This window comes from Acomys russatus, chromosome 9 (assembly GCF_903995435.1).
Source record: "Acomys russatus chromosome 9, mAcoRus1.1, whole genome shotgun sequence".
NCBI classification, from domain to species: domain Eukaryota; kingdom Metazoa; phylum Chordata; class Mammalia; order Rodentia; family Muridae; genus Acomys; species Acomys russatus.
The window spans coordinates 52,344,256-52,362,318 of record NC_067145.1 but is presented as its reverse complement, the minus strand read 5'-3'; the positions used below and the strand labels follow the sequence as shown (position 1 = coordinate 52,362,318).

The following is an 18,063-nucleotide window of genomic DNA, read 5'->3' as shown; positions in this document are numbered from 1 at the left end:
CAAGCTGCCTTCGTCTTCACTGTCTTGTCGGGTTTGTTTCCAGGCTCTTAGGTCGGGAGGAGCGGACTGCTACAGGTCATGACAGGACATGATTTACAAATGGTTGGCTTCCACTTGTGCTGCATAGAAGCAGTTTAGAGTTGAAAAAGAGATTTCACTGAGGAAAAGTGTGTTCCTCTTGGCCCCTCCTATCTGTTTATTGTTGACTGTGTCTAATCTTTGGCAGCATAGAACCGATGGTGATCCTCTGATGAGTCTCTGGAGCTCTGGTCTTCCCTTTGCACGCTTCCCCTTAGGTACTCTTGCTGGCTGTCTCAGGTGTAAACTGAATATTCCCCATAAGACGTCCTCCTCTTGAAGCACTCGGCTGGCCTAGGGTGGGAGCTGGACACAGCCTCACAGTCTCTGTACATAGGTAGGTCTTTCTTTTTTCCGTTCTCTGCCAATGCTTCTCCTCTTCCACGGGAATTGCATGTGTTGGCTTCCCTGACAGTTCCTGGCCTGGGGCTGTCACGGCAAAGGGAAACCACCAAGGTGCCATTGAGGATTGTTGTCTGGCTCTCTGGGCAAGAGAGCCAGGGGACACACAGTGGGATCGGAACCTTCCAGAATGTCTCCTCAGTCAGGTTTTTTGAGGGTGAAGGGGATGTGGAGACAGGAGAAAAAAAAAAGTGCTGAGGGCCGAAGCTGGTGCAGGTGACAGTGCATCTGGGTAAGGCAAATGAGAGGCAGTGAGGTGACTCAGAATGGCGTTGCGGCGGTCAGATCAGGCCTGGCCAGCTCACACGAGGGTCCCAGGCTTGGCTTGTTCCTGCCCGTACCATTGGACATCAGCTAGCTCTGGATAGAGAGGAGAATCCAGGAAGCAGCTGTCACTGTAGGTCCTGTGGGTCCAAGAGAGACGACAGAGTTAGAGGAGAGCGGCACAGATGGGCCCGGTTCAGGGTGCGTGGGCAGTGACATGAGGTGTCTTCCCTGCCCGCACCGTAGTCTCCATGGCAGTTGGTGTACGGAAGGTGTTCAGAGACCGTAAGAGTCACATAAAAGGATCTCCTGGAGCCTCGGGAAATGCAAGTGGTGGTCTTCAGAGGCATGTGGGAACCTCAGAAATGCTCGTGTCCAGGCCCAAGTCTGGACATGCTGTTGTTGCTCTGGAATGCACTACTATTGGAAACTGTCACAGTCCCACAGATGCAGGCACAGCCTTGGAGCCCCTGGGGCTGTATCCCTCAGGATGAGTTTTAAATGCTTTTTAAATCAATACTGTTGTGATTTTATAAAACTACTTTTGGTTTTTTGAGACAAGGTTTCTCTGTGTGGCCTTGGCTTTCCTAAACTCACTTTGTAGACCAGGCTGGCCTCGAACTCATAGCTATCCACCTGCCTCTACCTCCCGAGTGCTGGTATTGAAGGCGTGTACCACCATGCCTGGCTTATAAAAGTGCTTTTAAAAAACATACATATTATAAAAATAGTTTTAAAAGCCACAGGGCTGGGCCACTGTAGAAAGCATGCTTAGCATATGAGAGTCCTGCACTTAATGCTGAGTACCAAAAAATAATGTAAAATACAGATGCGTTTCTCTCTACATAGAAAAATCAACAGAAGAAAACAGGGATTTCTCGTGGTAAGTATTAGTAGGTCAGATGGGAGTGATGCCTAAGAAGCAACAAATGCTCACTTAAAGAGGCCTCTAGCTGTCCCTGAGCTACCCTTCATCAGTTCCCATGTCTATGTGCCAGGGGCATACCTTGGGGATGGGTGCCAGGAGGAGATGGCTAGGCCACTTTAAAGAGTATCTTAAAAGCCTCCCGTGTCAGTGCACTCTGAAGACAACCAGCCACTTTTCTGCCACTGAGTATTCAATGTTTTGTAAATATCCCCCATCTGACCCAACAAAGTCCGCAAATGCTAGAAAAACCTCAAGCCATCTCTGAGTATTCTGGTAGGTTTCCACGACAGTCTTGTGCTTGGGAGCACTGGAAGTATATGAGGTTAATTCTGATTAAATATCGCTTTAGAAGCAAAGGAGAGGCCCTTGGTTATGATGCCAGTCATGGGTGTAATTGCATGTATCTGTATGTTGGGAGTAAATGAGTGGATGTTTTATACTCAATCTGAAAACATTGGCTTTTAAACATTGTGTCAGAAGGACTAGGAACTTTTAATGGGAAAGGTGCTTGGACTCTGCTAGAGACATGCAGTGATCCTAGGCAAACAGCGTCTTCATAGCACTCGGACTCCTACAGAGGAGCACGTGACCGACCGAGTGCTGCCAGTCAGATCTCCAGCCACCTCATGGTGCAAGGTGGCCAGGTAGCTTTGAAAGCATGAGGGTGTTTGTTTCCTCACCATGCATGGAAACATCTAGAGAGCTCTGGCTTTAGCTTTGCCTCAGCTTCCCAGGGTATCAGCTTCTACATGCTTATTCGATTAAGCTCCTTGAACTGATCTCGCTTTCCTATGCAGCAAATCCCAGTACAGCTCTCTAGACTCGTGTGTTTCCGGTACAGTTGTGATGTGAGTCTCCTGCGGGCATTTTCCTGACTGCAGCCTTGAGTACAAGGAGTCAAGCCAACTTGTGTTTCTGAAGGTGAAGCACTCTCAAGTCGTGTGTTGCTGTCTTCTACCTGAATAGTCCCCCAGAGTATCACCTATTCACGCCATAGAGCACGTCTTAGAAAATACCGTCCAACGCAGCTTAATGTCACAGAGCATGTTCGAATCTCTTGAATGCTGGATCTTAAGTGGCCTGGGGTTAAATCAGTTTTTTTAAAGTGAGTAATAATGAAATATTGAGCAATACCTTTTCCCCATAGCACACTGTGAATTGAGAAGTGGGATTTCACTCGCCTACTGGCTGAACACATTTGGGTCGGTGAATAGTGCTGAGGGTCAGCAGCCGTAAAGCCAGGGTGGTAAGACCTCTGTATCGCATATCATGTTCAGCTGGCCTGGGTGAGCTGCTGCTCCGTGGTGTTACTTTGGTTCACATCGAACTGACTCAACCACATTCCCACATGAGCATTTTAAGTGGTGTTCTCAGGTGTCCACTACCATTCCCCACCACTCTTGTCACATTTTAATCCCTTCATATGTGAGGAGAAAAGTGACTCCAATTCAAAAAATGTTCTTGGGACACCATTCTCTCTGAGTCCTTTACTGGCACCAGAGGATGAGCTGTCCACCTTTCTCCTCTGCTTCCCCAAGTCCCCATTTGGCCAACTGTAAAAATTGTCCATGGTCTTTTCCTGTCCTGTATCCCTAATGAAAGCACTGCACTTTCTATACTGCAAAATGGGACTCTGTGCTGTGCCCCCAACAGCCCTACTTGTATCCACTCTTGGAATACTTTCTCTGCCTCCCTGATCCACTGCAGTTCTTTAAAGCCAGGCTTATGAAGTGTGTATAACAACTAAAGGGAATCTCTCGCCTCTGAATCTTTTTTAGCATTTTGATTTTAATTTGCAGAGCATTCAATATTTTTATGTGGCAGTCTCTTACTCAGAGCTCAATTCGGTTTTTGTTTTTTAACTAAAAGTTACTTCTGCTTCTGCATGGTACCCTTATTTTCGTGATCCCTGATGTGCTTTTTAATTTCAGTGCTGTAATTAGTTCCTTAGACTTTTGGGTCTCACTATTTTGTATTGGTATAGCAGCACTTTGCTGATTTCAGCGTGCACAGCCAGGGTGGCTTCCAGGAGTCATTCTGAGCTCCCAGGTGGTGGTAATTTACAAACCACATTTTGAAAATCCGGACTCTGACATTTGGTGCAACATACAACTATCGCTGAAAAATGGATGCAGTTACAATATTCCAGGTATTTTAAACAGCACTGATGCTGTTTTCATGGGTAGGTAGTACTTGCAAAGCCAGTAAACAAAAATGAACCTCTACAATTTTCTGTACTTATAGCCTAGAAAGTCTGAATATATATACTGTGAGGCAGATTGGGAAGGAGCACGGGGGCTACCCTACATCTGATGTAAAAACACACATCCAAACATACAGCTCCACGTGTATCTAGAAATAAAACATAAAAATAACAGCTCCCACACCGTTCAGACATTTCCTCCTGGAAACTATGACATGAGCAGAGGCAGCACATATGCAGGACATCTGGAGCACACACTCGTGGGCAGTAAGAACAAAACGTTCCCTTACAATACCTCTATTCATCAGTACTTTGGTGAGTTGGAGACTCAGACCCATCCATGATGGGAGAGTTTTCTGTCGCTTCTCTGAACAAAGGAAAGCGGAAGGAGGAAGAGAAGAGAGTTCGTGTTACACAGAAGAATTGACACGTGATTAGTAGCCTATTAACACACTGGAAAGACCCCGATGATCATATACCCACATGTCTGCGACACAGTCAGAGTCATGCAGAACTTTGCTGTCCTTCACTAAGGGACAGGACCTCATGGGTTCTGTTAGGAAGGCAGTGGCAATTTTTACCCATTTTCTTGTTTCCTCATCACATTCTTGAATAATTCTCAATCTGGCAAAATGCTGGACTTGAAGGACAGTGTCTTTTTGTTTCCATTTTGTCTTGAGCCCTCCCTGGCCAAGTCCAAGGGCCAAATGTGAGTGAGTAGGCACAGGAGGACTTAGAGCCCTTTTATCAGCCAACTGACAGTCATGTAGACGATCAGATAAACCTGGGCATGGCCACAGCGGCTCCCAAGCCTCTGGTTTAGCCACTAGAGGTGCACAGATGTATCACTCTTGTACGAATTAGTCCTGGGAGACTCAGGCCTCAGCAGAGAAGCTGTCTGGCTTTAGAGGCTGGAGGTGTAGAGGGAGTGGCCTGGGCAAGTGGTGTCAGTGAGTTATGAAAACAGAGAGGTGACCACTGGCATAGCCACACTGAGGAGCGGACCTGAGAAGCACTATAGCTGCAGACTGTTTTAATTTAAAAAGAGTAAAGTGGAACTGTGGGGTTCAGTGGGTGTCCGATCATTGACCCTAACGACCCGAAGGTTCATTTAAAAACACCCAGTGGGCTCACCCCAGAGCTTCTGATTCAGTAGGTTTGTCTACATGTTAGAACCTACCAGAAAAATGTAGAGCGTGTTACTTGTGTTCTCTGCCTCACTTATGAACCCAAAAGATCTAGCTACTTCCCTTGTCAGAGGGCAGACAGGATTCCAGGAAGCTCAGTTATGTTAGATGAAGTTGCCAGCCTTTGTGTTTACATAAGTACTCAGTAAGTGTCAACTCCCCCACTCACCACCAAACACAAAGGTTCCAGAAAAGGCCTGGTGTCGAATCACTGCACATAATGTGGAGGAGTAAGTATGCCAAGCGTGGGAGCCTGAACGCATTCACTGGGACCAGCTGTGGGACTGTGATTTTCTTATAGTTCAGCTCAACAGCTGTCTGCTTTCCCTAGACGTGCTCACCAGTGCCCAACAAAGCAAAAGCCGTGGGTAAGCTGGATACGGGGCCCATTTCCAGTAACCAACAGGTGTTGACAGAATGTAACATCTAAGAGGCAGTGACAGAAGAGAGGAGCTGGGTAGGGAGTGACATCATGTGATAAGAACAGAGCAGGATGCTTGTGTCTGCTTGACCCTTTGACAGGTCAGAACACCCTAACTGGCCCTAACTCCACACTTAAAGCTACACAAGAGAGCTGATTTCCAGTTACAGTTGTTGTGCTGTGCGCAGCCTCTACTTAAAGGCTTCAAGGCACAGCATTCCCCTTTGCTGACAAAGAACAACTGCTTAGCCTAGACAGGCACCCCTTTTCTCAGGGTGCATCCCGATATTAACACAGTGGCCACACGAAGAATCGTGTATTATCTGCTTATTGTTCTCTCTCCCACCCCTGACATTTTTTGCTTGGCATTTCATGTTCGCCACAGAGAAATCAAAATGCCGTGCGGAATCGAAATCCACGTCCTACATCCCAGGGGCCACCACCTACTTTTAAATAGAACACACAGAACTCATCCCCATCAAAGGCAGTGGGCCAGCTGGGGAGAAGGTGACAGCAACACAGGGAGCTCAACACTGATGACGTCTGTCCTAGGTAATACAAGTCAGCCCAGAAGGACCAGGTCATCAGCTTCAAGGGACAACTCACCCAGTCTGCCAGGTCAGGATGTGGTGGGGACTGCTTGGTGGGGTGGCTCCAATTTCACTTGAGGGCGTTGAGCTTCTCTGGCTTTGAGGTAAGGCAGCTAGACGATGTTGGTGTGGAAAAAGCAGGAAGAAGATTGGTCAGACCCAGTGTGGAGCTTGTAATTCAATGACAAACCCAGTGGCAGGAGTTACCATCGCCAGAAACGCAGGACATAACCTTGCAGGCAGGGTCTTGGTGACCCCATGGCACAGTCCATGGGGAAATATCCTTGTTAAACCCCCCCCCCCTTCCTCTTAGCCATGTACCCTCCATTCTGACTGAGGCACAGGACAGGACGTCTCCATGTTTCTGTGATTGAGAACTGAGCAGGGAGGGCTACCTTGCCGGGGGGGGGGGGGGTGTTAGATGTAGCCCCTATGTGGGAATCATGCTGTATGGTGGGCGTGGCCTCCAGAAAACCCTCGGCTGTCTCAGATGCACCAGTCACACTTTTTTTTTCTGAGACAGGGTTTCTCTGGGTATCCTTGGCTGTCCTGGACTTGCTTTGTAGACCAGGCTAGCCTCAAGCTCACAGAGATCCACCTGCCTCTGCCTCCCGAGTGCTGGGATTAAAGGCATGTGCCACCATGCCCAGTTTAACCAGTCACTACTTTAATCACTCCGCAGATGAACAGGGCTTTTAGCAGCTCATTCAGATGTGAGTGGTGGAATACACAGATCTAGTTAGGAGAATTGAGCACCAAGTAAATCCTACTTAGATGCTTCCTTTGTACTTTTTTCTGGAGTAGGGAGGAGAGGGAAGAAATCCTTTTCTTCTTTCAACCTCAGATATAATTTACTAAAATCTTAGTAATATCCCTGCTATTATTTATTAAAGCAAATCCATACAAATGCAGCAATTTTGAGAGAATGAACCACTCTCCTAATTTTGCTTTTGCCATTTGTGACTTGACTACCGGATCTAAAAGGATTCAAACCGTCATGGCCTTCAGAGGGGACACATAACGTATCCATTTTCAGAAGCTTGCTGGGAAGGCACTGGCTTTGTTTACAGAAAAATAAGAGCAGGAAGAAGGCTGTAGGAGCTTAAAGTCTGTGGTGAACCCAGGACTGCCTAGATCACTTGTAGTCTCATCTCTGGTGCGCCCAGGACTGCCTAGATCACTTGTAGTCTCGTCTCTGGAGCTTGTCTAGCACGTGTACCCTAATTAAGAGGGTGGGAACATGGTGCCACTTGTTGCTTCCAGGCTCCACTCTCAGATTTATCCCCAGATGCTAGCTTCTAAGTAAAATTCTTGACCTGGAGTCCCACACTTCTTTTTCCAAGGTCTCAAGATCCAGGCTCTACTTTCAACCCAACCTTTCTTGTCAAATTTATAACTTGGGTCTCTAACCTACTAGAATGTTTCGTCACCAGAAAAAAACAAAAAACAAAACAAACAAACAAACAAACAAAAACCAGTACCTCCTTGGCAGGATAAACCTTGCTTTCTCTCCTTAACTAGAAGGGCTAAAGGAATGCTTGCTGTGTGCTCAGGTTACACTATGGTTCTGTGAAGATCCATGGGCTTCCCACATCCCACAGCAAAGTCTCCAGAATAAATGACTGTCTTGGCTGCCAGGTCTAGGCAAGCTCCAGGTTACCCAGGTACCACTATCCCGCTGCTCTGCTCACCTGACGTGGCCTTGCACATCTGGGGCATCCTGGTGACCCTGCTGTGCGCCACGAAGGTGCTCTGGGAAGAGGTGCTGTACTGAGAGCCGCTGTCCGAGGAGGTGGAGCTGGTGTGCGACAGGCGGCTGTGCTCCTTGTGCGAGGCCGTGGACCGCTGGTACCACTGGCGCAGCTCGTCTGAGACCGTGGCACGACCAGAACCTTTGTCGTGGGCGCCGTCACGCCCCAACGAAGGAGTCCGCAGGATCTGGGAGCGTGATGGCGTAAGGCGGCCTGCGTCGCCCTCCTCGCCACCCCCGCGCCAGCTCTCTTTGAACAGGCCACCAGCCGTGTAGGAGTTGGAGGTCTTGAATTGCGCTTTAACGCTGTAATGGCCCTCCTGGTCGCTCTCCAGGCTGCGCACCACCACCGGTGTGGCGCTGCCCTCGATATACAGTGGGTACTCCTTGATGCGGTACTGAGAGCTCGGCTGGCTCTGGCTGTGCAGGTACACGCCGCCGCCCGCGCCCACAGCCCCGCTGCGTGCCGCCAGGTTGGGCATGCTGCCAGAGCTCGCGGAGCCCAGTGCGCCTGCTGCCCGCTGCCTCTGCCTCTGCCGCTGCCGCGCCTTGGATGGCGAGTCCTCAGCCAGCGTTGAGTAGTTGGCGTTCATCTGTGCCGGGTAATAGTGCTCTGAGCTCGAGTGACTGGTGCATGACGAGCAGTCATCCATGGGGTCTGAGCCATTGCTGCTACGAGTCCTCGGGGTGTAGAAGTCTGGGCTTCCGGTGTCGTTCTCTGAGCCCAGGAGCTTGCCCTGGGACTCCAAACTGGAGCTCCGATGCCTAAAGTGCAGTGCGAGGCTATGCAGTCTCGTGGGGCTGATGTCCACTGACCTGTTGGGGAGATGTAGGATTGGTTTTCGGGTTCTGGATCAAAGGGTCCCATGAAAACCATAGGACAGGCTCAGGGGCTCTACCAATGGGAGAGCCCAGCAAGGTTGTCCTGGAAACCCAGGTCAGGGGTAAGGAAGGGAGCTAAGAGTCTCTAGAGGTGGAGCCAGGGAAGTGGAAGTGCATCTAAGATATACACAGGATTTTCTCTGGAAAGTGTTGACCAATATCCAGAGTGGTTTTGCTTCTTAAGAAATGATGCTATAAGCTGGGTGTGGTGGCACATACCTTTAATCCCAGCACTTGCCTCTGCCTCCCTGAGATTGGTTCTTGCCAGGCGCTGTAGCATACTCCTGTAATCCCAGCACTCAGGGAAACAGAGGCAAGCGGATCTCTGAGTTCAAGGCCAGCCTGGTCTACAAAGTGAGTCAAGGACAGCCAAGACTACACAGAGAAACCCTGTCTCTAAAAACAAAAAACACCCACCAAAAGCCAAAAACAGAAATCCCCCCCAAACAATCAGAAATAATGCTATAGATAGGGAACCAATTTACTACATTCTAAGTATTACATTAATCCCTTTAAAATGTTGGTTGAAGGTAAACAAAACTCCCAAATCCCCCCAAACAAACAAAAACCTCAAAACAACAAAAAGTAATAAAAACCTAACAGAAGCCCTCTCATGATTGAATCAAATACTCAAAAGTGAACGACCGGGGCTGTTTCCTCTGATGAGTCTAAACTGCAGGGTTGGTGGAACACAGAACCCTAAACATGAACCCCATACAAATGCATACTGGTAGTGCCAAGACTTCACCTCCGATCCATCAGCACCAACCAAAGATAGATAATGGCACACATGCTAGGACTTTTTATGCAAATTCAGTGACATTTGGCTGCTACATACAGGTAAAAATATACTATAAAACCCTTAGCACCGACTTCTGTGACCCAACTTTATTTCTTTTTAAAAAAGGAATATGATTCAGGGAAGCCTATTTTTCAGTTCATTTCTTTTGATCGTTATAATGTATACCCTGAGGCATTAAAATATGTTTAGAATAGATTTAGACCTCATGAGAAACATCTATGAGGAACGGGGAACAAAGATTAGCCTGGCCTGTACATGGCTATACATTAACTGAGCTAGTTTTCCTGCCTCTACTCCCACTATGATCCCTGTTTGCTGCTGTCTCCAGGAGATTGGGGCTCTCTGGCTCCCCGGAAGTCCCTGGATATGGACAGCCTGTAGCTCACCTGTTAACTCTTGCTAGGCTGGAGCCAATGTCGTCTCAATGTTCCAAGGTCTGGCCCACAAGGGCAGGGGGCCTGAAGGCCGAGCAGACTCACCTCGTAGAGTGAACATAGTGGGGACTTCGGACGCGCAGGTCAGGGGTGGATGGCATGCTAGACTGGGAGTTCCAGTGTGGGAGGCCTCGGCTGGGGCTGTTCTGCAATGAGCTGCTTACTCCCGCCTCAGTACAGCTTCCAGTGCTGGGGAAGCGCTTGTGGCTGCTGCAAGCAGAGGGAAGCCATGCTGGTCACACTGATACAATGTGGCACCTTTCCTCGGTGGGAGGGGCTGACTAGCTTGGTAAGGAAAGCTTGCTGTAGACTCCAACTCACATTATCCCACACCTCCAGTCACAGGAGGGGCCTTGTCCCCTCTACCCCTGCAGTAAGCCCTGGGTGACTATTCTGTGACGGTCTCATCTTTTCCAAGTATTGTTTTCCAAGAAACAAAGTACCTGTTAGGACCCCCTTTTGGAGCTGTATAATTAAGGAAAATGAGGAAAACAGAAGTGGACCTAAAATGTCTTCCAAATCATCTGTACAATGTTGATATTAACCGAGTAATGAGCTGATAATATGCAGCTCGCATTACAGCTGCTGGGCTCCAGAAATCAGCTGGAAGGTGGTGTAGGGCTCTACACCACCTGGGGGATCCTCGGGCTGGGCTCCCTTTTGCCATTCTGGAATACTGCTGGCTACAATTTCCTAATTAATTCCTGTGGACTTTAACGGCATTAAAGCCATCTGCCAACAGGTTGATTGCGAGCCAAAACCTTGGTTCCTTTTTTTTACTCTTTGGATGACAAATCTGCACTTCTATGAGGTTGACAGTAGAGGGCTTTATGAGCAAGGCTGAACTCTTAAGTTCCAGGAAGGATATCCTCTGGGAATCCTGCGATGTGTGTGGGGCGAGCTTTTGACCTCTTTTGGGCGTCCAGATGCGCATGCGCGGCTCACCTGGAATGACTGTGGGAGGGGCGTTTCTTCACCTTCTCATAAGGCTCGTCTAAAGAGGACTCGCTCCACATTTTGGGCTTTAAGGGTGACTTGTCATAGTCGGTGCGGTGGTAGTGCATCTGCCTGAGTCCCTCCAGGGATTGCGGGGGAGGAGGCCTGTTGTGCGAGGACGGTGGCCGAGGAGGAAGTCCCTTGTGTGGAGACTGTAAAGGGGATATTGTGCTGGTAACCTGAGAGTCTTCTGTGTAGAAAGAAAGAGGAGGTCATTGTTTCCACAAACCCAGAGATGGAGCCTTTGCCCCAACACACCACACCAGCGCTCTGGAGCTACACACTGAATTTGCCCAACGACCCTGTAACCCTGTAACCCTGTGACCCTGCCCCCACTAGGGGTCAATCCAGGTTGAGGCAGAACCTAAACTGCAGACTTAACTACAATATTATCACTTTTGGTTAAGTATGAATAGAGTCTAAACTGGATTTAGTGTACCAATAAGTGATCACCAAAAGGCAGATGTATTATTTATTTTTCTTTCCCTTTTTATTTTCTGGTGTGTGGGGTGCCAAGCAAATACTCTAGCATGGAGCTGTGCCATAACTTATATTTGAAGAGACACTAAACACATCTCATTTCTTTGGAGAGGAGTTAACGTTCTTGAGGATTTTATCTGCTCTGTTAATCACTATGTCCTCAGGGTTAGAATGACAGCTGGCACCTAGTAGGTACTCAATAAATACTGGTTGGAGAAAAAAAAAAGAATGTGAAGTATATCTGTCAAGTATAATTAAGTGCTGGCAGGTCTGGTTTTCTACCACCCATGCTGCCCTCACAAGCTGCTTAAATCCTCTATAATCCGTTCTGGCATATTTGATTCCATGATGTCGGAATCATGGCGCTCAGGGCCTCTTGCATGCTAGGCTCTCCACGGAGCTATAGCCTCAGCTCTGACCAAGGTGTTTTAGAGGAAGAGGGTCCCAGTCCCAATTACACTCTACCCCTGCCACCTCTGGAGTGCAAATGAGCACATCTGTACTCAGGATGACTTCCAAAGAAAGCAAACCTAAGTAGCCAAAGAAGCCAGTGTCTCACCAGGCATGATGACTCTTGCCTGTAATTCCAGCACTTGGTAGATAGAGGCAGGCAGATCAGCAGTTCAAGGCCAGCTTTATTGACTCAGTGAATTCAGTACTGTTCTGAGTTACCTAGGACCTGGTCCAATTTTAAACAAAATATGACACAACAATCCCAAACCAAACTCCAAAGCTGCTGTCTGGAAGGAAATGAGCTATGGGGCAGAGAAGGAAGGAAGCTGTGTAGAAGTGTGGAGGGGTAAGGATGGGGATGAGGGGAGGGGTTTAAGGAGGAGGCTCTACTCAGCTGAGGAGAGGGCAGAAGGAGGGAGGGAGGAAGGAATTCTGAGTGACCTAGATAGCATGGGCCCTTCAGTTCCAGGCAAGGAGTTGAGATTTGTCTGGACAGCTACAAGAAACCTTTTTAAAGCATAGATGAGTCAGGGTGAAAATCCTGCTTTAGAACTATTGTTTTGGCAGTTTTGACCCTGGGAAAACCAGCAGGAGAGACTAGGAGGGTTTTTGAAGAAATCTGGCAATGGGAAGCTGGGATGGGGTGGCTTTTGAGGAAAAGGAATGCTCAGTGCTCACAGGGAAGGAGGGGGCTGGGCTAGAAGGACATCTCACCCACTTTCAACTCTTGGTTTTTCATAGCCTAATTCTCAGGCACCAAAATCTGAAGGCCAGATGGATCAGCTCTGGCCTACTTCTGCTTGCCCTTCAAGTCAGATGGGAGGAGTCCCTAGCACGCGAGAGCCCAAAGTGGGAGCACAGGACACAGGAGGAGGCCATAACAGCTCCCAGGAGGCCTAGGACATGGGAGCAAAACTAAGCATTATATCTCAAAGTGACCTAACGACTACATGCAGGAACTTCATCGTCCTGTCTCTTCCTCAGCAAACTAGAGGGAGGGACAGAGATCAATGGTAGGACTTGGGAGGCGGGAGCAGGGTGTCTCATATTCTAAATAGGCTTCTGTCTTCTCATGGAACATCTCGCCTTCCCCACCCACTGAATGCAGCAGACAGTAAAAGTTGACAGTCTGATTTCTAATAGCAAGGCCAAGACAACTGAGTAACGAGCTCTGCAGGCTTCCCCACATCAAGAGCAATTGTTATTATTAGGACAATTATCATTATTACTGTGACTCGGGTAGGCCTTTTATGTTTTCTGTTGGAATAGCCATTTACCACCGGCTGCCTGAGGTTTTCCTAGAGGGCAAAAAAAAAAAAAAGTTAACTGCCAGCTAATAGATTTCCATATAATTAGTGCTCTCATCTTCCAATGTTTTGGTGTAGCGACCATAGAAATAGGTTCAGAAATGGTCTAAGTCTGGAATGCTTGCTTCGGCTGTGGGGCGGGAAGGGCTTTCAACCATTTCTCTAAGACTCAGCTAAGAAAATAATCCTGGCCATCGCCAGGTTTGGGAATTCAACAGGAAATCAGCCGACAGTTTCCAAGGTTGTCCGTGCCACTAAAGGAACATTCCCACTGCTGTCTCGGAGAGGGGTAGAAGATAGGCCAAGCCCTTCCTGTGGCTCAGACTCTCTAGGAGGTCCTGAGCTTGTAAGTTGTGTACCTCAAATCCGTGTCAGCCTCTTTTTGTGGATGTCAGGGCTGCCCAAAAGAAGATATGTAACAATGCAGGCTATTTGCCTAGAAAAGCTCTACTTGTCATTCCCCCTGCCTGAGTTATTTGGTTTTTTTTGTTTTTTGTTTTTTTGTCCTGAGGGTGGAACTTGGGGCGTTGCATATGCTCAACAAATGTTCTAGCACTGAACTGTACTCCCAGGCCCTTGTTTGTTTTCGACACACGGTCTTGCTATATATATAGCTCAGCTTGGCCTTGAACTTTTGATCTTCCCGCCTCTGTTTCCACCTGTCATGTGCTGGCATTACAGGGTTAAAGCTACCACCACGCCAGCCAAAAGTACGCTTTGGCTGTTAGAAAACCAAAACACAACTTCATGAATATTACCCATGCCCACGGGTTATCAGGGCAAGCACACGTTCCTTTCCTAGGCTATTGGAACACAGGGCTGCAGATTGCGCTGGAAAACAAGTGTTCACGCAGCACCACTGTGAACTCAGAGGTGACTGCCAGGGGAAGGGGAGCCTGCAAGGAGTCCAGGCACTGAGGTCAGCCTGTCTCGCTCCTGTATGTAAGGCCACGCCCAGGCTGTAGGCAGAGTACTCTCCGGTTTAATCTAGAGTCCACTTTTAAGAGCAAGGAATGGAAAAGCCTACCATCCTCGAGAACAAGGGCATCGGAGAGAGAGCTGTCTTCACTGGCTATGTTTCCATCTAGAGGACAAAAAGGGAAAGTCAACAGGGTTAGCTCATTCTGGAAACAAAGCCCTATGTGTAGCAAAGAACAGTCTGACACTTGCCCTGCCCCCCAGCCCCACCCCCATTCCTGGCAGCACCCTCCCATAAAGATGCTGTTGGGTGCTCCCTTTGACAGTCCTCCCCACCCCTGCTCTGCAATGGGCCCTAGTCTTTGCATACTTGGGCTCTTATTTATTCGTCAGATTGTGAGGCTTAGCATGTCAGAGAAAGGTGGTGGGGCCTGGTTAAGCCACGCCACTGTTCTAGAGCAAACTCAGGGCAAGTGCCAGCCGAACCAGAGAAGTGAGCAGCTGCTATTCAACAGATACTAAACTAGGAGGGGGAACTTAGTTTTGCTCACATGGCAATAAATGGTTTCACAGTGAGCTACAGTTATTAGGAGAGAAAACAAACATGTTAAATACAGCCTCTGTCTCTCTAAAGCTTACTTTTATAGTCACCATTCAACGAGGAACATGCCTAAGAGGGAGACAGGAAAACGATCCTCCCTCCCACTGGGGAAACTGAGGTACTCCCAGGAAAGAGGGGCTTGTCTGAATTGACTCTGCTCACTGGAAAATGTTAGCAAAGGTCCAAAGTCTTCAGCTTTGGAGCTTAGGGTTTCATCTTGAGATGAAACACATGCCGAGGCTCTAAGGAGCTTGCTGCTCCTAACGCAGACGGGCCTCTGTGTGATGAGAGCGTTACTTCACTGCGGCAGTGAAGCTGAGAAGACAGATGGATTCTTGAGCAGTTAACAGAAATGGCTGGAGGTTTGCATGGCAGGAATTGGGAGCTGGCGCTAGTCAGGATTTAGAAGCTAGTGCTGCCAGCAGACCCAAGAGAATAGCCTTCACTCTGGCAGGCCTCAGAACGGGCTCCCTGAGGCCACCTGGTGAGCCAGACCACCCGCCCCAGGCCGCTCTTCCCAGACATAATGCTGATGATTCTTTTCCACAGAGCAGGGAAGTTCAAATGCCTTCGAGGAGGCCCTTAAGGAGGCCATGACAAAGGACTGACTGACTCACTGTGGCCCTGTCAGGAAGTAGGGTAAAGTTCCATTTTTATGGCAAAGGACAATGGAATAAGATACAGAAAGATGGATACTTCTGAGTTCTGAGAGCAAAAGGATGGCTTTCATGGTCAGCCCTGGCCCTCCCAACTACAAAGTCACCTTCTCTTTATTATTTGGTAGATGAACCAAGGACACAGAGAGTCTGACTTTGGTAACTTGGTATCCAATCCTCCGCTGCTTCTTTAGTATACCCATATTTTTAGGAGATTTCTGTATTTTATAATACACATAACATCAGTCAGCATTGTCATCCTTTTAAGTGTTCAAGAGTCTTAAGTACATCCGTGCCACCGGTCTTCTCCTTGGATAGGGCTTTCATTTCCCAAACTGAACCCTTGCACCCATTATGAAATACACAACACACACACACACACACACACCAGAAACCCTACATCAGTTGCTGTCTTCTTAGAACTAAGGTGTTCTCAACATGCATACCCTATGGGAGAATACTAACATATTCTCAAGACTTCAATGACTTAGAGAAAAAGAAAAGACGGTGACAGTGGGAGAGACTTGATGCTTGTTGGTGGATTTGCGGGCATCTCTCCCAGTTTACCATCACTGTCAAAGCTCCCAAACTAGGAGACGAATACATGTTCCAGACAATCCATGATGGACAGTCCAATCCTTCAAGCCGCAGATAGTTCTTGGGATAAGAAGCCCCTGGTAGTAGAATGGGACGGTGATGGCCTGCAGGACTCACTCCAGTGCTGTAGCTATCACACTTGGCCTTCAGTCTGAGGGAAGGAAGATAGAGGACTAAAGAGCCTCAGCTATCTTGAGCCCAGGCTGGGCTATCACAGGAACCTCCTTAGTTCCTGGTGACATCCAAGACAAGAGTTGGCCCATCCCAGGTTCCCCAGAGACATGTCATAAGTGACGTTGAGGTTCTGTGTCTGGTCCCTGTCCACACGCACAGATTATTAGAATGAAACACTGGGCTTACAGCCTTTCCCTTTTAGGATGGACAATAAGGTATGTGGGTAAAAGGCTGTACAGATCCTGCACGGATTGTGTGGGAGCGGGGCGGAGCGGGATTGTGGGTAGCACTGACCGTCTATGACCAGAGACGCCCTCTGGGTGGGTTTCTTCCCTGACTTAATGCGGTTCTCATTGATTGCGTTTTCAATCTCCTGCAGCTTCTTCAGTGCGTTCAGATAAGAGGTTTTCCTTTGCTTCTTCAGTTTCTTGCTGACGTTGGGGTCACTGGCTAGGCGGCGGGCAGCCTCGGTGATCTGGGACTGAATGGCAAACTCTCGTTCTAGGCGCTCCAGCTCAGCTTCCTGTGGGAGGGAAAATCCAGGCTTATACCTTCCGGAGAGGCTGGTGCCCAAGGAGACCCCATCTAGCCCACCTCTAGCCCAGACCTAGTCCTCAGATTTTTCTGGACTTACTTTCTCTACCAAGGTCTGTCAAAGATCAAGCCTTTGAGGAAATTCAGAACCCATTGCTGCCATTTTCTTTTTACTTGGGGCAAAAGACCCAACATGATTTCTGGATCAGCCTTCTGTCACTGTCCTCTGGGCTTTGTTCATGCGTGTACATCTCCTGATGGTCCTACATATCCCTGTCTTGTCACACATCTTTGTGTGTTTCATGTTAGGACGCATCCCCACACACCTATGTGTCTTCTGGCAGCTCTTTCCCGCAAGCCCTAACTGTTCTTTTCACACTTGTGTGTTCATAAAGGCCCTTCTGGGGCCCTCTAGGAGGTAAATGGTGTGGGGGTGGGTAGTAGAACCAGTTTTGCCCCTGCCCCTTGCATAGGTTTGAAACTCCCCCTCCTCTCCCCCTTGTGTAACTCCCTCCTGTCTCTATCACCTCCTTTGGCCCTTTTACCAAGATGAGTCTCCCCTGAGTTCTGGGCCTGGGAGAAATGAGGCTATGGATGCCAGATAGGCCAGAAGATAGTACCCTGGAAGGAGCATTTGCTGCTGGCCTACTGTCCAGATGTTTCCTGTGCAGATGTACACACACCAGGTGATGCTAGGGGTGGAGGCAGGTCATGCATGTGTGATAGGGTCGAGGATGAATGAGGAAGTGCCTTAAGTATCAAGCAGCTCTCAGTTTGTTTGTTTCTTCTCTTCCTGGTTTTTAGGCCTCGGATGTGAACTATCCCTGGTGTTTGGCTACCAGCTGCTGCCCCTGGTTTTGGAAGTTACTTTAGGAAGTCAGTCCTAGCTAGAAGAAGCAGATGGCTGGGAATGTGTCCTGGTGGGAGGAGTTGGGGTGGTAACTCACCCCCCTGCCCAAGCTCTCTGTTCTGGTCTGATGCCAAGATTTAACAAGCCTCGGCACAAGCCCCAGCCTCTCCTCAGTGATGAAATGGTAGTCCTTGAAAGCAGGAGCCAGATTAAAACCTTTGTCATTCAAGTTGCTTTTGTCAGGTGTTGTTGTTATTGTTTTGTTTTGGGGCTTTTTGTTTGTTTGTCTGTTTTTGTCATCATAACAAGAAAGGAAACTGACTTCCTGGTGCGACCACTTCATCGAGGCTAGCTCTAAGCACCAAAAGTTCCTACAGAGTTTGAATGTCTGGTGGGAGCAAGGGCTAGCAACCTGGGCACATTCTGGGAACTCATAGGAGATACAGACTCCAATAAAGCCTGCACCACATAAACCTACGATGAGCACATAGTGGCTTCTCTTTCCCTAGTCCCCACACAAAGCCACTGAAGACCACATATCGTGTGCTAGGTGATT

The 18,063-nt window shown here is 48.4% G+C and overlaps 1 protein-coding gene across 1 annotated transcript in view; it reads right to left on the bottom strand.

Annotated features, from left to right (window-relative positions):
* Window positions 1-502: 502 nt before the first annotated feature.
* Window positions 503-18,063, bottom strand: part of Frmd4a (FERM domain containing 4A) — a 281,390-nt gene continuing 263,829 nt past the window's right edge. The window contains exons 17-23 of the mRNA XM_051151329.1: window positions 16,418-16,646; window positions 14,205-14,261; window positions 10,887-11,127; window positions 9,987-10,151; window positions 7,765-8,639; window positions 6,090-6,186; window positions 503-884 (exon numbers count right to left, since the gene is read on the bottom strand). Of these exons, the coding sequence (XP_051007286.1) occupies window positions 782-884; window positions 6,090-6,186; window positions 7,765-8,639; window positions 9,987-10,151; window positions 10,887-11,127; window positions 14,205-14,261; window positions 16,418-16,646 (1,767 nt within the window). The 3' untranslated portion in view covers window positions 503-781. The remainder of the gene's footprint in view (window positions 885-6,089; window positions 6,187-7,764; window positions 8,640-9,986; window positions 10,152-10,886; window positions 11,128-14,204; window positions 14,262-16,417; window positions 16,647-18,063) is intronic.